General features: G+C 52.8%; 1 protein-coding gene across 1 annotated transcript in view; it reads left to right on the top strand.

Moving 5' to 3' along the window:
* Positions 1-24,750, top strand: part of MAN1C1 (mannosidase alpha class 1C member 1) — a 168,083-nt gene that overhangs the window by 124,229 nt on the left and 19,104 nt on the right. Inside the window, exons 3-7 of the mRNA XM_004025196.5 lie at positions 4,097-4,212; positions 6,687-6,767; positions 12,633-12,727; positions 17,739-17,856; positions 23,006-23,099. Of these exons, the coding sequence (XP_004025245.4) occupies positions 4,097-4,212; positions 6,687-6,767; positions 12,633-12,727; positions 17,739-17,856; positions 23,006-23,099 (504 nt within the window). The remainder of the gene's footprint in view (positions 1-4,096; positions 4,213-6,686; positions 6,768-12,632; positions 12,728-17,738; positions 17,857-23,005; positions 23,100-24,750) is intronic.

Genomic DNA, 24,750 nt, shown 5'->3' with positions numbered 1-24,750 from the left:
CCCAGTGCCAGTGGGGGCAAGGAGGGCCACATGTACTCACTATTATGCCAGCCCTTGTCCATCAACCTACCCCGTTTAACCCTCCCAGGAGCCTTATGAGGCAGGTCCTAGTGTCACCGCCATTTTGCAGATGAGGGAAACGAGGCACAAAGAGGTAGAATGGCTTGCCCTATTGCACAGCTAGGGTATAAGAGGCCAGGATTTGAACATCTCCCTGACACCAAAGCCAGCCTCTTAGCTATGTGTGAGGTTGCCTTGCAAAGGCTTTATTCAGTAGCCAAAGGTCCGAACCCTCCCAAAGGAAAGGATCAAGAGGGTCTCCCTGACCTCGTTGCCCTTCCTCACTCCCTGGCCAGGCTGCTATTTCAAGGTGAACTAAGGGACCCCAGAACTGATGAACAATCAGTTCAATGAACTGATTTATCAAGCACTTAGTCTGTGCCAAGCATATAGGATGTATCTATCAGATGTATCTAGGCCAGGTGTGTATATGATGTATTTATCCTGGCTCAGGAACCTGCAGTGGCTCCCCAGTGCCCTGGTCCAGTGGTCTTAACCTCATTTTATAGATGAGAACTTTGATGCTTAGAGCAGATGTGTTGCTGGCTCATAGCGGGATTTGAATGCGGGGCTGCTGATTTCTGGGCCTGTATTATTTCTAAGACACCTCACTGCCTTCTGCACTAGCAGGAAGGGGTGAACCCCATGGCTTCAGAACTGGAACAGGAAAGTGGACCAACATGGAGCCCACCCCAGCCACAGCCCTAGGGAAGCGTCCAAGCTGGCTCTTTGTGTATAAATCATGGTCTGTTTACTGAACAGGGAGTGTGTCTTTCCTCCTGGGGAGCTGCCCCAGGGTGGCTGCAGGTGCAAATAGGGTTGAATTCAGGATAGGGCCTTCTCTCCTGCCCAGCCTGACCGCTGAGTAACCTCTGGCCTGGAATGAAAGGCTTTCCAGTAAGTGCCTTGCTGGACTGCAGCTCAGCCATGTGCCAGGTGGGAATGGGGGTGGGAGACCAACCAAGAGAAGGATTCAGGAGCCTGAGAGCAGGGGCAGGAACTTGCCAACAAATCTCTTAGCAAGCTGCTTTCTCAGCTGGCCGCATAGAGCGTCCCCAGGGACGTCACGGGGCAGAGCTGGTCACGAGGAGTCCTGGCTGCCCTCCCAGCCTGATGTAGAGGAAGAAGGGCGCATGGGGTGAAAACACCAGGGAGCTCAGGGCAGGATTCAGAAATCAGACACTGCGGCTGCCTCTCCCCTGGCCTTGAAGGACATACGGCCTGGGCCTCTCTTGATCCGTAACTGATCAGAGTGGGTGGGGTGGGGTGAGCAATCAGATCTGCAACTGTTTTCACAGAGAACTGAGCGGCCCTGCAATGCCTGATGCGTGGAAAACACATTCCACTTGGCCTGGGGCTGGGCCAGTCCCCCCTTGGTCTAATCTTGAGTGTGTCCCATCCCCTGTCTGAGGTCTTCATCTATGACAATGAAGGGGTAGGGGCAGCAGGATCCCCCAGATTCTTCCAGGCCCTTCAAACATCTGGTTTGAGGTCCTGTGATAGAACAGGAAGGGGCCTGAACTACAGCCAGGAGCATGAACACCAGGCCTGTACCCTGTGTGCTGGGCACGATCTGCTTTGCTCAGTCTGCCTGGGCTCCTCAGTGCCTCCCTGCTTGAGCACCTCGAGAGGGTGAATACAGGCCAGGAACTCTGTTCAGCCCTGCCGCCTACAGGGGAAGCAGCTGGGATGAACCGGCAAAGGATCAAGTCTGTTTGGCTTTGGGATGTGTTTTCCTACCACTCCTTAAGCATGGGAGGGGCTGACATTCTGGAAATTCACTTCAGCCCAAACAGGGAAGCCATCCCAGGACGCAGTGCTGGGTCCTTCCAGCCTTCTCCTCCCTCCTTGGCGAACTCCCTTCTGGTAATAGATTCTCCGACCTCCAGCCCATCCCAGGACACAGGGCTGGGTGCCTCCAGCCCTCTGCTCCCTCCTTGGCGGGCCCTCCCTTCTGGTAATAGATTCTCTGACCTCCAGCCTCATCTTCCTCCTAACTTCTCCCTCCCTCTCACCCTCACTTCCGTTCTTTTTCCAGGCTGTGTCCTTTTTCAGACCTTGCCCAGCCTAGAGAGTGGTTAAGTGTGTGAATTTCAGAAGGATTCTCTGCCTTCAGTCAACACAAGTGAGCAGTTAGGAAGCACTCATTAAGGAGATTAGAGGCTAACTCTGAATTCAGGAGGTGCCGCAAAGCCCACGCTGCAGACTCAAGTGGGCTCAACAGGCTCCAGAGTTTCCACTGCGGAAGGTGGAGCCTGTGACTCTCAATGTTTTCAGCCTCTGCAGGGAGGACACTGAAGGAACAATTACTCCTCTTAGGGTTACACTCTGGTCCCTAAAGGAAACTACTGCTGCCTGCAATGACTCCATAGTTGTAAGGAGTTGATGGGAGGCGCCACCTCTTTCAGGAAGCCTTTCAGATAGTAGCAGGCATGTCTCTTTCTCCCTCCCCTCCACCTTCACAGTTTTCTGCACTGAGTGCAAAAGGCTCTGGTTGTGCCAGAGGGTGTCTTCCTCATTACTCTTCTGTCTGGTTCATGGGATGGAAAAGTATCATTTTGCACTTAGCCTTTACTCCCAGGACAGGTGCCTGATGCCCAGTGGTAGGGGCCAGGCCTCGTAGCTGGTTCGTGCACTAGAATGAGAATGGCCGCAAATTTTTGCTTTGTGTATTTGTTTGATTTCTTTGCCCAAATTTTCTTTCCTTTTTTTTTTTTAATGGAAATAAGTTTCTGGTTATAAAAAAGTAACCCATGAGCTGAAGAAATCAAAAAGCACCTGTAATCCCTGCACTCAGAGGTAGTCAGTGGGTCATACCAGACTTAGTTCTGTACACTTACACTTTGATGTACAATAAGAATTATACTGTTTTTTTTTCTTATTTGCAATTTACTTAAAAAAAAGAAAGAAAGAAAGAAAAAGATCCCGTGGATGTCTCCCCAGGTAAATAGGCACAAGTCGACCTCACCTGCGTGGATGACTGCATGGTATCCTATTTTATATTTGAGCCATAGTTCACCCTCTATTAGGTACAACTAATCTTGAAGAGACAGAGGATTGGCACGATTGATTTTTGGGCCAGGTGCGGTGGCTCACGCCTGTAATTCCAGCACTTTGGGAGACCAAAGCGGGCAGATCACTTGAGGCCAGGCATTTGAGACCAGCCTTGGCCAACATGGTAAAACCCTGTCTCTACTAAAAATACAAAAATTAGCTGAGTGTGGTAGTGTGCATCTGTAATCCCAGCTACTTGGGAGGCTGAGGCACGAGAATCGCTTGAACCCAGGAGATGAAGGTCTCAGTGAGCTGAGATAGCACCATTATACTCCAGTCTGAGCGACAGAACAAGATTCTGTCTCCAAAAAAAAAAAAAAGATTTTTGTATGCCAGGCTGGATGAGGTGGCTCACGGCTCACGCCTGTAATCCAGCACTTTGGGAGGCCGAAGTGGGTGGATCACTTGAGGCCAGGAGTTCAAGACCAGCCTGGCCAACATGGTGAAACCCCATCTCTACTAAAAATACAAAAATTATCTGGGCGTGGTGGTGGACACCTGTGGTCTCAGCTACTTGGGAGGCTGAGGTGGGAGAATCGCTTGAACCTGGGAGGCAGAGGTTGGAGTGAGCCGAGATCACACCATTGCACTCCAGACTGGGTGACAGAGTAAGACCCTGTCTCAGACAAACAAAGATTTTTATATGCCAAAGCAGAGAAAAGTAGGTGGCTGATTGGCACTGATAGTTGACCTGCTGACCAACAGAAGAGTGGACCAAGGTCTGGGAAGTGGCTCAGCCTGGGCCCTCGGTCTCTCTGGCCACTGTTTGCTGCCCTGAGGAGGAAGCAGCCCATGGCGGGGACTCTGGGTCTCGGCCTCAGCTTCGATGGTGGCACTGGAGTCCCCCTGGATGGTGCCTGAGGCCAGCCTTTGCCACCAAGCCTGCGCTGGCATTGGAGGGGCCCTGAGAACGGTGGCTTGTCCAGTTGGGGAAAAGAGAAGGATGGCCCTGGGTCACACCCTCAATGCTCTGTGCCTGCAGGAGGCCTCAGCGGGGCAACAGTCATTGACTCCCTCGACACCCTCTACCTCATGGAGCTGAAGGAGGAGTTCCAGGAGGCCAAGGCCTGGGTGGAAGAGAGCTTCCACCTGAACGTGGTGAGTCAGAGGCCCTCGGTGGGGGAGGGGGGTGGGGGCCAGAAGAGGCCCAACAGCCAGCTTCACCCTGTCATCTCTGAGACCCAGAGATGTTGAGGGTCTCTTCCACGGCTGCACAGCCCAGCAGTCTCGGAACCGGAGCTGCCGTGCAGTCTGTGCTGAGTCCCTCCCTTAAGACAGCCTTGAGGTGGGGACATCCTTCCCAGTCCAGCATCCTCCCTGGGGAGGGGACACAGCCACGACCATCCATCCCCTCCCTGCAAGGTCAGTCATTGCTCATCTGGGGCACATTGCTCCCACCCTGGACGGCCCCCCGGGGCTGGATCTATCACACACAGCAGCTGCAGCAAGTGGGGAATGGCTTTGTGGAGGGGGAAGTGGCTCATCTGCTCAGAGCTGCTCCAGCCTTGAGCCCGCCCTGCACTGGCCTGTTGAGATGGCCAGGTGGGGTGGGCGTGGAGTGGGTGGTGCATATCCCTTTGCAGACCCATGACCAGGCCCGGGACCTCTTGGTCTCCAGCCTTGCAGGCACACTTGGTCAGGGACTCTGGTCCCTCTCAGAGGGAATGGTCATGTGTCTGGATGGCACAACAGCCTTGAACACCAGACCCCACCATGTTGATCTCTCAGCCCAGACTAAAGCAAGGCATGCATCCCAGAGGGGAGCTCCCCACGGAGAGAGGCTGTTAACATAGACTTGGGGAGTAAGCAGTGGAGACCGGGAGGGGAGGAGGGGCCGCATCCAAGCACACACCAGGCTCCATGTGGGCTCTGGGAGTGCCAGGTCCTGCTGCAGACAGGTCTGGGGCTGGTTCCTGCAGCTCCTGGCAGCAGCGAGGACCCTGCCTCCTTGAGAGACAGTTTGCCAGCACAGGGCAGGGTGGAGAGAGAGTCTGGGAGAGCCTGGGAACGCAACACTTTAGGGGAGCTTCCCTGGAGACAGAGACCTCTGGAGTCCTGGCTGCCCTGCGTCTCTTGGAAAAGTCATTGACCCTCCCTGAGCCTTAGATTCCTCAACTATACAATGAGAATGATGACAACAGCAACGATATTAATAATGCCTAACTCATAGGCTTATCATGAGGATTAAATACAGTAGAGAGTTGTAACCGCATTTTATAACACTATGAAGTCTGATACTGATGTAAAGTGAGGTCACCCTTGTCATTGTTAGGATGATTTTGAGGCTTGTTGACATTTCTGGTTGTTTGTGTGAGGCCAAGGAAGCTGAGAATCCCCCCATTACCCCTCTTTGGGTTGGAGAAAGGCGGAGGAAGGAGAAGGAAGGAGTGTCCCCATAGGCCTGCCTTGTTCCCTGTGTAGACAGTGGCTCTTTGGGATACAGAACGGGCTCAGGCAGCTGCCCACAGTGCCTTAGGAGCTGGGGGACACTCAGGCAGGTGGGGCAGGTGAGGAAATGTCCCTGGAAGAAAGCAAGGTGGGGTCACTCGACCTCAAACCTTGACTTTCTCATCTGAGAAATGGGAATGATGACCCTCGCCACACTCTGACCTCACTGAGCCCTGGGAAGCTGAAGGGGAGCGGTTTTGCAGGTGCTCTGTGGATGGAAGAGCTCCCCCAGGTTAACAGATGAGCACTGCTGTTCTCAGTAATAAAGACGGTGGTGTGCAAAGCATGCTGAGGGAACCCTCTGGGGCAAGGAGGGTGACAACAGGCATGTCCGGCTGCGGGCAGGCCTCTCTCTGCAGCTCCCCTGTGTCCTGTGTTCACCCTGCATGGGAGGGGTTGGCAGCCCCCTTCTGCAGCTGAGGAAATGGGGCAGGGAAAGGCTGCACATCTTTTCTGAGGTGCCAAAGCCAGGTCAGTGGCTCAGGTGGGGTTTACCCCAGATCTGGTCCTGGCATGATGCTCCAGCACCCCTGATTTGCAATCCCAACTTAAGAAAGAAAATAGAAATGATTAAGGCAAGTGTGGGCATGCCCTGTGCGCTCCGAGCTGAGGGCCCAAGAAACTGCTATTCACTGAATACATAGCTGCCTGGCCCCCTCCTTCTTAGCCCCAGCCTTTCCCTGTCTGCCCCACAGCCTCCTCAGAGAACCAGGAAAGGCCCTTGCTGTCTTCCTGCTAAGCCTTGGGGTCTCCTCCAGGAAGGCGAAGTAGCCTGGCCAGAGTGGGATTTGCCTCCCCTCAGTCTAAGCTCCAGCCAGCAGCTCTCCCGGCAGGTTCTGGCGCTCCTTGGAGCACAACCAGGCATCGCTTTGCTGCCATCATCTCAGCAAGGGCTGGGGAAGGAAGCCAAGCCCAGCATTTATTTGGAATGCTGGAAATTGCAGGAGTTCTGCCAGGCAGGTGCAGATTCCTCTTGACTTTTGTTATGAAAACCATCATCACCTTGCCTGGCTTACCAGAGCCAGGGACAGGTATGGGAGGAATATCAGTGGCCAGTGGCAGGTCTCAAGGGCCTGCATCTTGCAAGTGTCCCCACTCTCCCCCTCCTTCTTTCTGTCCTGCAGAGTGGAGAAGCATCCTTGTTTGAGGTGAACATCCGCTACATCGGGGGACTCCTCTCAGCCTTCTACCTGACAGGAGAAGAGGTGGGTTGGCCTTTCATGACCCCTGAACTGTCCAGGCTGGAAAGGGCTTTGGAGAATATCCAGTCCTTCCCCCTCATGCCATCCATGGGAAAAGGGACTTAAGGGGGCAGGGATGGGCCTGGGGCCACCCAAGTCCACCCCTGAAGGCCTGTTTTCCCTCCGACCATCCCTCCACTCCCTGTTTAATCAGTCATTGCTCATCATGGGCATGTTGCTCCCACCCCAGATGGCCCCCCAGGGCTGAATCTATCACACAAAGCAGCGGCAGCAAGAGGGGAATGGCTCTTCCTCGTTTACTCTCTGATCCCTCCATTCTGCTGCCCAGGTGAGCCCATCTGGCTCCCACAGGTGCTTGTATGTTCTCTGAGAGCAGCAGCTGGGTCCATACATCATCCACTCAGATCCCACTCAGCATCCAGCAGGCACCTGGGTTGCTTTTCACAAGTGTTGGTTCTTAGGACTGATAAAACCAAGACCAAGACCCCCAGGCCTTGTCCTCCACAGCCACCCCTTGCCCTCCCCTCCTGGGCCAACCACCAGCCAGACACCTGCTCCGGGTCCCACGGGGGCAGCAGGTGAGGTGGGGCAGCCACTGCTGTGTCTGCCAGTGCCAGGCCTTGCCCCCAGGTGAGCTGTGTTGGCTTCCACAAGGAGGGCTGGGAAGTGCACGCTACAGGAAGGCAGAGCTGGTGCGGTCAGGAAACCTGGCCTTCACTCCACACCACCCTCACCTACTCATGGCCTTAGCGAGCTCCTTGTCCCACCCTGGGCCTCGCTTCCTTCCCCAGCATGGATGGTTCTGATACCCCTTCGCTCAAAGACCTCTTAGGACATGGGATAGGAAGGAAAGGGCAGGGCCCCAAGGCTGATGGCTCCAAAGCCCATCTTCTCCTCCCTGCGAGAGAATTTTGAAAACCACAAAGCTCTTAGAAATGGGAGGCTTCTTCATCCCCGCTCCCGAGCTCCGGTAAAAGCACAGCCCAGATATCTGGTGGCGAGGTTGCCTGAGTCCCCAAAACATCAGTCATTGGTCAGTTCTGTTCCCCATTACTCAGAGGGGCTGCTGTGAGGCTGGACGCCCCCCTGGTCTGACCACCCAGAGACAAATAATGATGCCTGCCCCCCGCCACCCAAGGAGCCATGGAGGTGAGGCGGGCAAGCCACAGAATAATCCCTCTTCACCTCCACTGCTGCTGTCTGGAAAGTCATTTCCGCTTCCCTTCATCTGTGAAGGTGCCAGGGGCTGAAGTCAAGGGTTTCAAAGCAACAGGCGGGCACCTTATCTCTCCAATTGCTCCAGGCCTCTCTCCATCGAGCATAATCTCCTCAGCAGAGATTAGCGCTTGTACCAATTTGTCCCCAAATAATTGTAGATGGAAGCCCTCGGCTTTGAGCCACCCGGAGCCTGAATTTCATTTGAAAACTCCAGAACAGGAAAATGACAGAAGGAGCAGAAAAAGCATCTGTGTTCTTCAGGGCATATGCCCAGCCTTCCTACTTGGCCGTGGTCGGTGGAGATGGCCTGCAGGAAGGAAGAGGGGAGGACACAGCTCAGGGCTCTCAGGGGGCGGTTTGGGGGTGAGCGATTCAGGAAAGAGTTGGTGGCTGTTGAGACACATGGCTTCTTCCTTCCCTCTCTTCCATCCCTCTCTTCCATCCATCTTTCCTCCCTTCTGTCCATCTTTCCTTCTGTCCTTCCATCCATCTTTCCTTCCGTTCTTCCTTCCTTCTATCCATCTTTCCACCCTTCCCTCCCCCGTTTCCATCCATCTTTCCTTCCTTCCTTCCTTCCCTTCGTTCATCTTTCCTTCCATCCTTCCTTCCATTTATCTTTCCTTCCATCATTCCTTCCATTTATCTTTCCTTCTCTCTTATCTTCCTTCCATTCATCTTTCCTTCCATCCTTCCTTCCTTCCTTCTCCTTCCATCCATCTTTTCTTCTGTCCTTTTCTCCTTCCATCCATCCTTCCATCATTCTCCTTCCATGCATCTTCCCTGCATTTTTCTTCCCTTCCTCCCTTCTCTCTTCAAGGGCATCTGTGGTTCTGAGAACTTGCTTTGAGGCCTCAACTTCCTAGAAGGCACCAGCAACCCAGCTTTCCAGAACATAGACCAGATAGTGGGGTGTGGACAGGAGCACCTGTGACTTGAAAAACAGCTCAAAAGACTCAAGGAGAGGCCAACGTGGCCAGAACCCCTGGGCAGGTAGGCAGGCAGGCTCCTGTGTCAGTCAGTGCAGCCCCTGCCCTCTGGCCACACCTTCCTGATCTATCCCCCCAGCACCTCCCTGAACCAGATGCCATGCTGCATACCTCGTGTACTTTCTCACTGGAGCCTCGGATGGCCCCATCAGGTGCATGTTATCACCGATTTGCAGATGAGGAAACTGAGACTTAGAAGCAGTAACTGGCTCCGGGTCGCACAGTGTCTGAGGGCTGTGTTGGGCCTGACTCCTGACCCTATGGCCTTTGTGCTATGGGCCTGGGTCACAGCTTGGCATGGCGTCACTGCTTGTCACCAGGGCTCAGCCACACCAGACTGAGGCCTCTCTCTTCCCTTAGTCCTTGAGCTCACATGCAGTGGGTGCCTGTTGGGTGGGTCTTTCCATTCTTAAAATTTCCCACAAAGGTTTGTGGAATGAAGGGTGAAGGAGACCCCACACTTTTCCTGGGCTGAGGCCTTTCTTTGCTTAAGATGAAGCTTCAGAGGGAGACCCCCTGCTGGGTAGGCCAGTCCTACCGAGAGCCAGTGCCCATGGGAGTAACTCGTATAACCACAACTGCACACGTGAGGTTGGCACGGCACTTCACAGTTTATAAAGTACATTCATTTCTCTACATCCTCTCATTTGATTTCCACAAAGACCACTGCAGCAGCCAGGCTTGTGCCACCATTGTGTTGTGCGGATGAGGAAACCAAGGTGCAGCGAGGTTTCCTCCCACTGTCCCCGCTCCTCCACCTGGCTATTTTTTGTATTTTTGGTAGAGACGGGGTTTCACCATGTTGGCCAGGATGGTCTCGAACTCCTGACCTCAGGTGATCCACCTGCTTCGGCCTCCCAAAGTGCTGGGATTACAGGCATGAGCCACCGTGCCTGGCCCACAGCATCATTTCAATAGCTGCATGGTATTTTGTTGCATGGAGCCATTATCTAGCCACTTTCCTATTGTTTGATATTTAGAACACTTCCAGTTTTTCCCACTATTCTAAGGGGTGCACCATGGCCACACAGCTGCAAAGTGGAAGGATCCACACCTGGGCCCTGACTCCCAGCCCCGCCCTTCCCACCCCACAGAATGCAGTTCCTGCTGGTTTCTCTCACCCCTGTTCTGGAATTGTGGCCACTAGGCTGTATTCTCTGTGTTGGAGAGACAGCTTGGTATCCTGGAAAAGAGTCTCTTAACAGCTCCACAACCTTGGGCAAGTTGCTCCTCTGAGACTCAGTTTTCTCATCCTCAAAGTGGGTCAGCGCCTTCCCCACAGGCTGTTGCAAGGACTGAGGCCGGGCACTCCTGTCAGCACACTTTCACCCAGCATCCTTCCAGGGACAGCTGAGACCTGCGGTGCCAGCCAGCAGCAGGGCCTTCAGAGGAGGGGACGTGGTTTCCTGGCAGAGAGGAGCAACTAAGAAGTGTTAGCTCAGCGTCCCCAGGACTGAGGGCAGCCAGACAGCTGCCTGGAGCCTCAGCATCTGGGCTCTGGTTCTGGTGGGTTCATTTGTTCACCTTGGGCAGCCTCCCTGGGGGCAAATGAAGATGTAAGGAGCATCAATGCGACCAAGGGCCTTGAGAGCCCTTTGTTGTTACTAAGCCTGGCTGTGCACTGGAATCCCCGAGAGCAGATCTGTCTGTTGTTCTGGGCTTTGGAATCTGAATCCTGGACCAGCTCCCCAAGGGATCTGATGGGGCTGGTCCCTGTGCCCGCTTCTGGGCCCCTCTGTTTGGCACTAGACATTCTCATCTTCTCTGACCTATCACTGCCAGCCCGCAGCGCAGCCCCTCCCTCCCACAAGAAGAAAACCACCCCCACCACCTCAGAGACCTCACGTCCACATCCCCGTTTAAAGTGTCCTGACATTCCCCTCCCGCTGCATTCCCTACACAGCTGCCTCCGCAGTTTCCAATTGTCGGGGAGTGGGGGCAGGACTCAAGAAGGCTTTGTTTTGCAAGGACCACAGGAAGTCAGCAAACTGGGCCCCCTCAAGCTCCAGAAGTGAAAAGACCCGTGTATTCCCCACTCTGAGTGGTTTCCTAGGGTCTCATCTTTTAAGAATAAATAACATTTATTGTGGGTGTTCTTTTATTATAAAAATCACACAGGAAATAGAGATGAGCCAAAAGAAATAAAAGTGATCCATAAGCTTAACCCCCTAGAAGTCCATTATTAATATTTTGTTGTATTTCCTTCCTTTCTTCCACATCCATAGAATCTTTACCAAAGTTGAATTACTCTGTTTTGAAATGTATTTCTCTTAATAGATTATAAACCCTTTCTTTGCTGTTAATATTCTTCTACAGCATCATTTTATTTTATTTTATTTTATTTTTTATTTTTTATTTTTATTTTTGAGATGGAGTCTCGCCCTGTTGCCCAGGCTGGAGTGCAGTGGTGCAATCTCAGCTCACTGCAACCTCTGCTTCCCAGGTTCAAGTGATTCTCCCACCTCAACCTCCCGAGTAGCTGGGATTACAGGTGTGCATCACCACACCTGGCTATTTTTTGTATTTTTAGTAGAGACAGGGTTTCACCATGTTGGCCAGGCTGGTCTCGACTCCTGACCTCAGGTGATCCACCCGCCTCAGCCTCCCAAAGTGCTGGGATTACAGGCGTGAGCCACCGCGCCCAGCCCACAGCATCGTTTCAATAGCTGCATGGGATTTTGTTGCATGGAGCCATTATCTAACTACTTTCCTATTGTTTGATATTTAGAACACTTCCAGTTTTTCCCACTATTCTAAACAATGCTGGAATAAATAAGTCTTTACAACATTCTCGATTATTTATTTCCTCAGAATAAATTCCCAGGCAGGAAACGGCTGGGTCAGAAGGTCACAGGTCCTTTTGAATTAATCAGACATCTCAGAACAGTTTGAAGGGGTCTGAGCCTCAGGCAGGGGCCGTGAGGCCTGGGACCTCGCTGTGGCTCCCTTGCTGTCCTGTGGGTGGTTGAGGATAAGCCACTCACCCTCTCCCTTCATTCCCCATTTGTGAAATGGGAACAGTGGGCAGGATCAGGATGTCAAAGCGGGACAGGCCTGTTCACTGCTCTTACGCAGGAAGAGGGAGACTGTCGCCCAGGAGGAAGTGGTCTCTGGAACCTGAGGGTGGTCTTGGCTCCCAGTTCAGTGCTCTTGACAGTCTGTCCGAACGGCACCACCTGTTCCCATGCCCTCTGCCTGTGGTATCGTAGTCCTGTGGTGTGGGCAGGCATTGACCTTTGGAGACCGGCCCGTCTCTGCCAGGTCTTCATCTGGACTTGGAGGTGCCCCCCACCCCCCGCACCTCACTACTTTCTCCCTCATCTTCCCAGTGGCTGCCCCATCCCAATAAGCAGCATCCAGCCTTTGCCACCAGAGTCCTGACACTGTGGTAGATGCTTTGCCACAATTATCTAATTTTCATTTCTCCCAACAACTCTCTAAGAAGGCCAGTATTATCCTATTTTATGGACAAAAGCTGAGGCTCAGAAGTACCTTGCCGAAGTCCACGTGGCCAGCAGTTGGAAGAACCGGGCTGGTGGACTGCAGCACTGCCCCCTACTCTAGACCTGCAGCCCTGGGGGGTTCATGTGCCTGCAGCAGTTCTGGGGTTGACCTTCCCTCACCCAGCCTGGAGTCAAAAGCCCTTTGATCCCCTCCTTTACAGGTGTTCCGAATAAAGGCCATCAGGCTGGGAGAGAAGCTCCTGCCGGCGTTCAACACCCCCACGGGAATCCCAAAGGGCGTGGTGAGCTTCAAAAGGTAGGGTGCCATTGCATTCCCCACTGGGGCTTTGCTGCGACCATGCCCGCCATTTCTGTTTTCTCTGGGTGGTGCTGGTGAGGAGGCTCCAGGGGCAGTAGTCAGGCAAGCAGGAGAGGGGACCCTTGGGACCACCTCTGTTGAACCCGTTCTTTTACGATGTAGAAACTGAGGCACAGGGAGAGGACCATACCTACCTTGGGAGCCACAGTGAGTCGGTGGCACGGTGAAAGTGCCAGCGACTTCCCTGGACAGGTGTTTGTCACCAAACCTGGGTGTCAGGGTTTAGTCCACATAAGCCTGAGCCTCCTGGGGTGGGCGGGGGCAGTTCCTCTGGACATCCCACATTGCTGTCTTGACTTGAGAGTCTTCCACAATGGCCCCAAACACTCTCTTCCCCCGCTGGGGTTCCGGAGCCAGCAGGCACATCACACCATCCTCCTCCCACAACGAGGAGGTCCCTGAAGCTGCTAGGAGATCTCGGGATCCCAGCCCTCCCGAACAGGAGCCTAGCTCTCAAGGAGCCCTAGCCACTGTCCCTGTGCTTCATGGAGCTACTTAGTAGAAGCCACATCCCCGGGCACCCTGCAGCTCTCTGGGGCCATCCTCGAGGCCCTCCAACAACCCTGACGCTAGGAAGGCTGTGACGTTCCACTGCACCAGACTTCCCATCCCATCTCCTGAAGTGATTTCTCATCTCAGGGCTCTCAAACCAACAGAAGCTTCAGCCAGCTGTCCAGGAGGGGAGGCAGGGGCCCTGGGCTCTGGTTGGAGGACCTGTGGCTCCGATCACTGTCCTGGGGAGGTTGCACCTTCGTGTTGGCCTCAAGGGCTTCACCACCTTTCTCTGGTCTTGCAAAAAGAGGGCTTGGCATGTTCAGCATCTTCGTCAACTGGCCTCCCCTGTAGTTGGGAAGAATTCTCAGGGTGTGAACTCATTGGAATCTCACCATAGGCCAGGGAGGGGGGTGCTCTCGGGGGCCGGAGAAATCCCAGTCTCGATGCCAGGGTTGACTCCTCAGAGCTGGACTCTTGGATCTCTGCTCAGATCCCTCTTCCATAAACACTGATCCTGGAGAGACACAGCCAGCTGTCATGAAGCCCAGACACATCCACACTGTCCTCTGGCTCCCCCTCCCCGGGTCTGGGGTAGGACCTCATTGGGGGCATCCCTTCCTCTTCTGTCCCCAGCCCTTCCCTAGGTCTCTCAGAGCAGGGACATGATCTGACACGAATCCTGACATTTGTGATTAAGGAAGCGCGTTTGCTTTTAGGCTGCTTGCGTGCTGTCCGTGCCGTGTGCGCGTGTACATTCATGTATATTTCCTGGCAACATCCCCCTTTTTGTTCTTGGTAAGAAAGTCTGTTGCTAAAAATGCCTGGCTCAGAGAGTGGCAGGGCTGTATGGGCCCATGTGGCACTGAGTTTGCTCTTCGGAGGGGGCCTCCTGGCAGGAGCTGGGCTACTGTTGTTGCACCTGCCCCCGGCAGGGCTCGCTGTGGGCAGCCCCAACAGGAGGGGCAAGAACGTGGGCCCTTCAGGAGAGTAGGTAACCAGCCCTGCCCTACTCGTCAGGGTGGGAAGGACCCTGAGGGGAGGCCGTTCCCTGGCAGGTGTGAGCTGCACCTCCTCACTGGTGTCTGCACAGACCGGCCTGGGAGACTGAGGCAGGGCCAGCCTGACCTGGGACCTTCAGGGACACTGGACTGCCTGGGAGAGTGACGGTGGCCTGTGCAAGGACCTCTGCAGCCAAGCCAGTCTTTTTCACTCATGCTCTCTCACACACATGCAGACACCCTGCTGCCACCCTTATAGATCATAAAGGCCTGGATACACAAGCTGGCCTTTGTCACAGACATGCTGGCATCCATACACGGGCACACACATTCACAAACGAATATCCATTTACACGTGCATGCTCCCGCCACACACAAATAGACATGTCTTCACAATTGCAAACGTCTGGTGAGAAGTCACTGCGTGTCAGGCATCACGTGAGCACGTGACATGGATTGTCTTTTCAACCTCACAGCAACCACAGGGACTCCATTTTACCGGTAAAGAAACTGAGGCTCAGAGAGGTGAGGTAACTTACCTGAGGTCACACAGCAGCATAGCAAACTTAATTAGAATCCAGGTCTGTCTACCTCCAAAGTTGATGATTACACCATACTCATGAGTGTACCTGCCTAGAAGCTACAGCCAGGGTGGGAAGGGGCATTGTGGAGCAGCCCCTCCTGCCAGGAGAGAGAACACAGGCTATGGGCCCACTTGCACTTGAAAGGCTGGGAGAGGAGAGCAGAGCTTCCTGCTGGCCCATTGGCTCACAGGGCTGAGCAGAGGCCCTCCTGGTCTCTGGGATGCTGCCCAGAGCAGATGCATTTGGGGCACAGAACACCTAGGATTTGGAATTGGATTCAGTTCTACCACTTACTCTGTGGCCTCACCCTCATTCTATGAAATAAAGACAATGGTATCTACCTCCGAAGTTGGTTGTGAAGGTAAAATAAGAACCACCAGAACCACCTGGCACAGATCAGAAACTTAGTAACAACAACATTTACATGTGCATAATTACATAATGATAAAAATGACAATACTTACATGCATAATTTATACCTCACAATAACTATGAAGTGTGGGTGCTGTCACTTAAGGGATGAGGAAACTGAGTTCTAGGGAAGTTAACCAACCTGCCCGAGGTCACCTTGTTGGGACCCGGAGAAGCCACCGTGGGAAGCTGGGCAGGAGAGGAAAGGTGCCCAGCCACCTGCCTGCCTCTGCCCAGGCCGGCTCACTTGTCTGCCAGGGCGTCTCCACCACAGGAAGCCCACTTGGGAGGGTGAGCGTGTGGGGGTGGGAGAGAGGAAGGAGAGGCCCATGTGGGGGAAAAGGAGAACAAAAGACTGTTGGAGGGCTGGTGGCTTTTTCCTACCTTAAACTTCCCTGAGAATGCAGGAAGAATCAATTATTCAGGAAGCCCTCTGAGACTCACTGAGATCACAAGCTGGAGAAAGAAGTCTCAGTTAGCCTTGGGGGAAGAGGGACAGGGATGGGGCAGGATGGCAGCTCCCTCTTTCCCTCTGGGTGAGTGCGGGGCCGTCTTAGGGTGGGAGGCCCAGCAGACCTGTTTGAATCCTGTCTCCATCGTCTTCCGCCTCTGACCTCAAACACTTCATTTCCCCGTGTGAGCCTCAGCTTCCTCCTTTGCATAGGGGTATGAATGATGCTTTACGTCATGGGCTTTCAATGAAAGTAGTGATGCAAACTGCTTGTCCCCGTGCCTGGCACACTATACCGGCTCAATAAATGGAAGTTGTTTTGTTTATTCAGATCAGGAGCCAAGTTTCCCCTCCTGTGCAACCCATCCCTCCCCCACTGTCCCCTGCCCCAAGCCAGGATGAAGGTGGCTGTCTCTATATGTGTTGAGGTCACATGACCCCAAAGATCTCAAAACCCGAGCCCTTCATCTGTTCCCACAAGCTGGGAGGCTGGTAAGTGTCCCTACTTTCCCAGAAACCACATCCAGCCCCAAGAATGGAGTTTAGAGAGAACAGCAGTATCAGGGGATCACTAGACCTATCCCAGGAAAAGCAGACCCCTCAAGTGGCAAACAGTGACCTCCACACCCCCACGCCTGCCTTCCTAAGTCCTGTCCATGGAGATGGAGGGGCAGACAGGGGCCAGTTCCTGGGAGGGCAGTGTGACCAGGAGCAAGGAAGCAGAGTGCCCCTGGCAGAGCCAGTCGCTCAACCTGCTCCACACTAACTACACCTCAGAGCCTCTACAAATGGGAGGAAGTCACACCACCCTGCTCTGCCCCACCTCTGTCCACCACAGCCTTCCTGCAGAGACCCTGTGCCCTTGGTTGTCCTAAATATCCCACAGGAAAGATAATCATGATACATATGAGGAAACTGAGGCATGGGGGGGCAGCTTGCCCAGAACCACCCCCATTCTGCACCTTCTTTTCCTCTTTATCCCCACAAAAGCCCAGGAAGGAGGAGGCATGAACCTAGGAGATGGAGGCATCACCTTCACCGTGTCTTACGGATGCAGGCACTGAGGCACACGAGGATTAAGTGGTTTGCCTGAGGTCTCTAGCTGAGCGACACTTGATCCTGCACCTTCTGGCTCCAGATCTCAGGGAGACTTTCAGTGAATGCTCCCGGAAAGGCAGTGTCCTTGTTCCCTATCCTATGATCAAAAGAGAAGCAAACTGCACAGCAGTTAGCACAGGCTCTGGCATCAGAGCCAGCTCTGGGTCCCAGCTCTTCAAATTACTGTGTGATCTCAGGCAGGGGACATCCCTGTCCTGTGCCTTGTTTACCGCATTTGCAAAAGGGGCAGCTGTGAGGATTAACCGGGATCCTGCCTCTGCATTCTTTGTCTTTGAAAGCACACAGCTCCAGATGTGTGCTCACACCAGAGCTCCCTGCCTGTCCCATGTAGGTTCCATGAAATTCCAGGCCAGGGCCATTTCATGTCCTTGGGCAGCACTGACAGTGTGCTGGGAGAGGGAAAGAGCTAGGCGGGGTCTCTGCTTTTCATCGGTCCCATTTGCACCCGAATCACAGCACTGTTTATCCTCCACATGCAGAACCACCAATGGTTGTGAGCCATCTGGTGCCTTCAGCCAGAGGACAGCAACTGGGTGTTCTGTGGGGTCCTTGTGGCCCCTGATAGCATTATCCACATCATCTGTAAATTCAGCATAACTCTTGTACCAGGTCTCGAGCTCCCAAGTCTTACAGGGGTTGCTTGATGATGGAGACAAAGAATATTCCAAGTCAGACGGGCCTGGGTTCAAATGAACTTCAGTGAGTCACTTTATCTCAGTGTCCTCATCAGGACATGGGGCCAGGGAGGAGTCACTGAAATTGTACGGCGAAAGCTCCTGGTTCCATGCCTGTCACATAGTAGGTGCCCCCACCGAGCAGCTGCTGTTACTCTCAGCAGAGGAGCCAGCCTGGCCAAAGGGGGATGACGGGGGCTGCTTCTGTCTTTTCAGTGGGAACTGGGGCTGGGCCACAGCCGGCAGCAGCAGCATCTTGGCGGAGTTTGGATCCCTGCACTTGGAATTCTTACACCTCACTGAACTATCTGGCAACCAGGTCTTCGCTGAAAAGGCAAGTCTCCTCCCCACCCTTCTTCCTGCGGAGCAGAGGGATGAGCGTGCGGCTGCCACAGGGTTTTCAGAGGCGAGTGGGTCCTCCCTCATGGATCAGCAGGAGGGCAGTGGGGAGCCCGGGAGCCCAAGCTACCACTAAGATAGCAAATAGTAGCTACCTATACCCCAACGCCAGGTGGCAGGGAAGGTGAGCACGCAGAGTCAATAAGATTCTACAGAGGGAAAAGGAGAGACAAGATTCTGCCGGGGAAAAGGTTCTCACTGGTCTGCGTGAGCTCAGTGGCAACCACCCATATGTGAAATCTGGAGAAAGTGCAACTGAAATCTAGGCACCACCTTGCATTGGCAGGAATTGGCCACCCGCTGCAGAAGTCCCCTTTCCAGAGACATTTAGCTTTTCCATGTGAGATCTGCCTGCCTTCTTCCCTGTGCCTGTTTAGCTCATGCCATCAGCAGGCTGGCATGGCAATACCCTGCCATGGCAGATGCCCCAACTGTCCATTCCTGCTGTTTAAGGCCACATGGGAAGCTGAGAGCACCAATCAGCCCTGACAGCTGCCCATACCTGGCCTTAGGCAGTCCCCACTAGCTAGAAGTGTCACTGTAGGTCTGACCTCAAATCCAAAGAAGGGAAGTGCTCACACCTCCCTCAGATGGCACTCAGGCTCCAGCAGCTACGGTCCCTCCCTGAGGGCTGCCTGGGGAGATGGAAGCCCTGCCCATCCTCTAGAGCCCTCCAAGGAGAACTTTGTGGCAGTGCCACTCGCAAAGCCTTGTCTTCCCCCTGGGATGCCCGCCTCTTAGACCAGTACGAGAGCTGGGAGATGACTGATAGATTCCCACCTCTATGCCACGGCTCCCAGCATGGCAGCTGGGAGATGATAGATTCCCACAGCTACCCCATGGCTCCCAGTATCATGTCACCATCCAGCCTCAAAGCATCACCTGGCACAGCTGTGAGGAAACAGATTTCTGGGCTTCACTCCAGGGCTAGGCATCTACATTTTTAATATGCATTCATGTGCTTTTTGACGCATGGTTTGGGACCACTACTTACTCAATGTAGGAGTCCACCTGAGTGTCCTTAAGAAGCTCAAGAAGAGCTGTTCAGCCTCTTCTTGATTACTTTCTCTGACAAGGAGCTCACTGCCACCCTTAAACAGTCCGTCCTCCTGGCAGCCCTTCCTTCAAAAGTGTTTTCCTTACATTGAGAGGGACTCTGCCTCCCTGAAACTCCCCCATTTGAAAGTTCGTGGAATGAGTTCAACCTCACTTCCTGGTAGCTCTTATTTTCTGATCCTTTCCCACCTCCAAGTCCCATCCCCCAACCTCCCTGTTTCCATTGCTCTTAAATCAGACTCCTCTAGGAAGGTTCTGACCAGCTCCGAATGGAGTGGGACAGGGAGTTCACTCCAGTCCCTGGTTATTCTGGAGTAATAGCTACCCCTGCCTGAGCACCCGCTATGTGCTGGGCACATTATAATGGCTCTACTCTTCCCAACAACCCTATGAGGTGGGTCTTCCTGGAGTTCCCATATTTACAGAGGAGGAAACTAAGACTCAGAGAGGTCAAGTCACTTGCCCTGGGCCTTCCAGCTGGTCAGTGATAAAGCCGTGATTCAAGCCCAGGACGTGCTGGCTCCTTCCAGACCAGATTGATAGAGCAGGCTGCAGGCTTTTGCTCTAGAGTCCATCCGTCTATCTCTGTCTCCTCTACATTTACATACTCTGGCTATTTTCATCCCCCAATCATGCCTCCCACAGAGGCAATTATTGGCAGTCAACAAATTGGCCCAAATTCTAGAAGCGCCCGCACCCTCCAGGGGAGCTAATTTAGCCTGCTTCACTGCTCACCACCAGGACAGTCAAGAGTAACGCAGGTACAAGCACATTCCTGTCCCCGTAATGGACTTCGTTAACATAAATGGATATGAAATCTGATGTGGCAAAGCCAAGTGCTGTCACCTGGAAAGGAAGGTCTGCCTGCAGAAAGGTGGCTCTCCCGCACTCCCGGCCCCGTACACACATAACTCTATCAACATGAGACAGTGTGGTCCCAAGGGCCTTTCTCTCCCAAGGGGTCTTGTGCTGGCTAGGACGTGCTGAGTAGGATTTAACCACTGTTGGAGAGCAGGCACTATAGATAAAACCCTCCTGAATTCCACTTCTCACCTTCATAGCCCCAAAGGTTGCAAACCCAGCCTCTTTCTGCTCCAGCTGGGGCAGGCTGTGCTCCATGGTCACCGCCCTGATCTGTGTTGGCCCAGTGCTGCCCTGTGTTGGGCAGGAATATGTATGGTTTATGTTGTCAGAATTCATTCACGTCCTGGCTCTGCCACTTAAGGACCAGGTGGCCATCAGCAAGTCACCAGACCTCTCTGAGATTCAGGTTTCTTGTCTGTTACACTGAGATAATCCCTTGTCGGTTATGAGGGTTGGAGATAATGTATATAACGGATCTGGCTCAAAGGAACTGAAAAAGGATAACAGCTGTTATTGCTTTTTATAATTATTATTATTTTTATTAAAACCCTGAAATGCCTGTTAGGGCATGGGGTTATTCAGGAGCCCAAGCCTCTCCCCCAAAATAATTCCAGGGTATCAGATAAAATAGCATATTACTAGATTGGGCCATATGAAACTGCCAATATTGGACCTTTTTTTGATTGCCTTATATACTTAACTGTTTTTTAAATGGCTAGAATACTTAAGCATTCTGAATACTTAAGTTAGCAACACTTAGCACTAAGCAGTTTTTAAGAATACAGGACATTGTTATGAACTACAGTCATCATGTCTTATACCATAGATCTCTTGAACTTATTCCTCCTAACTGAAATTTTATATCCTTTGATCAGCATCTCCCCAACCCTTGGTAACCACCATTCTACTCTCTACCTCTACTTCTTTTTTTTTTTTTTTTTTTGAGACGGAGTCTCTCTCTGTCGCCCAGCCTGGAGTGCAGTGGCACCATCTCGGCTCACTGCAACCTCCGCCTCCCGGTTCAAGCGATTCTCCTGTCTCAGCCTCCCGAGTAGCTGGGATTACAGGTGCATGCCACCATGCCTGGGTAATTTTTGTATTTTTAGTAGAGACGGGATTTCACCATGTTGGCCAGGCTGGTCTCGAACTCCTGACCTCAGGTGATCTGCCCGCCTCGGCCTCCCAAAGTGCTGGGACTACAGGCGTGAGCCACTGCACCCAGCCTCTACTCTCCACTTCCATGAGTTCAACTTTATTACATTGCACTTATAAGTGAGATCAAGTATTTGTCTTTCTGGACTGGCCTATTTCACTTAACACAATATCCTCTGGGTTCATACATGTTGCAAATGACAGAATTTCTTTCTTTTTTAAGGTTGAATTATATTCCATTGTGTATACCACATTTTCTTTATTTTATTTTATTTTTTTTTTTGAGGCAGAGTCTCACTCTGTTGCCCAGGCTAAAGTGGAGTGGCACGATTATAGCTCACTCCAGCCTCAATCTCCTGGACTTAAACAATCCTCCCACCTCAGCCTCCTGAGTAGCTGGGACTATGAGAATGTGCCATCACACCCAGCTAATTTGTTTGTTTTGTAGAGACAGTTTCGCCATGTTACCCAGGCTTGTCTCAAACTCCTGGGCTCAAACAATCTGCCCAACTCAGCCTCCCAAAGTGCTAGGATTACAGGAGTGAGCCACCACCCCTAGCCTATACTATCACATTTTCTTTTCTTTTTTTTTTTTTGAGACAGAGTCCAGGCTGGAGTGCAAAGGCTCCAGCAGACATGGAGTCTGCTCACTGCAACCTCTACCTTCAGGTTCAAGCAGTGCTTGTGCCTCCACCTCCAGAGTAGCTAAGATTAAAGGCCTGTGCCACCACGCCTGGCCAATTTTTGTATTTTTAGTAGAGATGGGGGTTTCACCATGTTGCCACGGCTGGTCTCAAACTCCTGGCCTCAAGTGATCTACCTCCCTTGGCCTCCCAAAGTGCTGGGATTATAGGCGTGAGCCACCATGCCTGGCTATACCACGTTTTTTTTATTCATTCATCTGTTGATGGACATTTAGGTTGATTCCACATCTTGCCTATTTGAATAATGCTGCAGTGAACACAGGAATATAGATAATCTCTTCAACATACTGATGTCATTTCCTTTGTATATATACCCAATAGTGGGATTGCTGGATTTGACCATATTTGACCTATTAACAAGGCAATTTTACCTAAAGCTAACAAATGAGCTACTGTCAATTAACCCTACCTTTAAAAGAACCCTCCCTAGGCCAGGCACAGTGACTCATGCCTATAATCCCAGCACTTTGGGAGGCCGAGGCTGGTGGATCACTTGAGGTCAAGAGTTCAAGACCAGCCTGGCCAACATGGCGAAACCCCATCTCTACTAAAAATACAAAAATTAGCCAGGTGTGGTGGTGCATGCCTGTAGTCTTAACTACTGAGGAGGCTGAGACGGGAGAACCACTTGAACCCAGGAGGTGGAGATTGCAGTGAGCTGAGATTACGCCACCGCACTCCAGCCTGGGTGATGGATTGAGACTGTCTCAAAAAAAAAGGTCAGGAATTTGAGACCAGCTTGGCTGACATGGTGAAACCCTGTCTCTACTAAAAATACAAAAATTAGCCAGGCGTGGTGGCACAGGCCTGTAATCTCAGCTACTGAGGAGGCTGAGGCACGAACATTGCTTGAACCTGGGAGGCAGAGGTTGCAGTGAGCCAAGATCGTGCCACTGCACTCCAGCCTGAGTGACAGAGTGAGACTCTCTCCAAAAAAAAAAAAACCCTCCCCAAAAGAATCCCTCAAAGGACCCCTAAAGCAGCAAGCAATGAGGAAGTGTTGAGAGTTGGGTGGGGTAGGAGTCGGCCAGGCAGTGGTTCTGGGGTTGAGACTGTCCAGGTGCCAGGCAGAGCAGTCAGTGGAGAGGCTATGGATCAGGCCCCGCCACACCCTTCACGTGGCACCAGGGCAAGGCCACGTCACCACCCCCGGGTTGGAGCCTGCAGTCCGTTGGGCAGCTCTCCCTTCCTGCCTCCTCATAAGGTTTCCTCCATGCATCTGAACCAGCTGCCTCCCATCCTCAGCAGGCTGGGTGCATCCGCTTCTTTGGAAGCATGAAGGCTCACCTGGTGTCCGTCTCTCGGCAGGTCAGGAACATCCGCAAGGTCCTCAGGAAGATCGAAAAGCCCTTTGGCCTCTACCCCAACTTCCTCAGCCCAGTGAGTGGGAACTGGGTGCAACGTGAGTACAGAGACGCCACTGCCCCTTATTCAGCGGGTTTCTGCCCAGGCTTCCTAGGAAGACCCTGCCAGGCCCCTGGACTGAGTGAGGATGTGTCTGTCAGAGCCATGCAGCCAGCAAGGCATTCGCTCGGTGTTCCTGGACACCACCTGCCTTCCCACGCATCCTGGGGGCTTGCCTGTGGTTGTCTGCTGCTGCAGTGCCGGATGTGATGGCTGCTGTTTACTGAAGGCCTGCCCTGTGCGTTCCAAACCCTACCTTCTCCGGCCCCATCAATGGCGCAGGCTTCCATCTCTTACGCTGCTGCGGGAGCCTCCTGCATTATACCCCAGGTTCTCGGGAGGGTCCCAGGTGGAGTCATCCATTCTAGAAGTGGCTCCAAGAGAGGCCAGGCATCCTTTCCAAGCCTCTTTGATCAGGCTCCCCACTTCCAACTTCAATTTTTTTTTGTTTTTTTGTTTTTGAGACAGAGTCTCGCTCTGTCACCCAGGCCGGAGTGCAGTGGCGCGATCTCGGCTCACTGCAACCTCTGCCTCCCAGGTTCAAGTGATTCTCCTGACTCAGCCACCTGAGTAGCTGGGACTACAAGCATGTGCCACCATGTCTGGCTACTTTCTTTGTATTTTTAGTAGAGATGGGGTTTAGTAGAGATGTTGGCCAAGCTGGTCTCGAACTCCTGACCTCAAATGATCCAACCGCCTCGGCCTCCCAAAGTGCTGGGATTACAGGCGTGAGCCACCACGCCTGGCTCCAACTTTAATTTAAAAAACAAACAAACAAACAAAAACCATACAACAGTGTAGAAATCATGAATTCAGGCCAAGCGCCTGACGGGAGGCCGAGGCAGGCGGATCACAAGGTCAGGAGTTCTAGACCAGCCTGGCCAACATGGCGAAACCCTGTCTCTACTAAAAATACAAAAAGTAGCTGGGTGTGGTGGCACATGTCTCTAGTCCCAGCTACTCAGGAGGCTGAGGCAGGAGAATCGCTTGAACCCGGGAGGCGGAGGTTGCAGTGAGCCAAGACCGCACCACTGCACTTCAACCTGGGCGACAGAGCAAGACTCTGTCCAAAAAAAAAACAAAAGACATCATGAATTCATTTATACATCTTAGACCTACAAGAATCAGTCCCAGAGTTTTCAGAAGGTCTCTGTTCAGAGACTTGTTTCTCAGCCAGATAACAGCCAGTCACCTATGGAACATCATTCACAAGCCCCCAGCCCTACCCATTGCAACAGAATGGGGTTTGGGGTCGCTTAGGTGTGAGAGTGTGGACAAGTCCCCCGGGGCTCTGGAATGTGCATGCCTGTTGAGAAGCCCAGCTCTGGGAAGCAGAGGCAGGCCCTGGTCACATGGTCATGGTCAGCCGGAACTGGCAGTGACAGGTTCCGTGAGCACTGCCTCTAGGGCCTCCCAAGACCTGGCAGAGCCCCCACCCCCACTGTCTGTGGGCAAACAAGGACCCCCTTCCCTTTCCCCTGCCACCAACCCAGTTTTTGTGACATCAGCGAGGGCTCAGGGGCAAAGTGGGTATGAGTCTAATGACTGTGTGGCTTAGGGGGGAATTCACTGTATCTCTTTGAACCTTGGTTTCCTGTCCTGCAAAATGAAAGACGAGAATGAGATGCATTCTTTGTGTGCCATGGAGG

This window comes from Gorilla gorilla, chromosome 1, assembly GCF_029281585.2.
Source record: "Gorilla gorilla gorilla isolate KB3781 chromosome 1, NHGRI_mGorGor1-v2.1_pri, whole genome shotgun sequence".
NCBI classification, from domain to species: Eukaryota; Metazoa; Chordata; class Mammalia; order Primates; family Hominidae; genus Gorilla; species Gorilla gorilla.
Note: the sequence above shows the minus strand (reverse complement) of the source record. Positions and strands in the feature narration are given on the sequence as shown.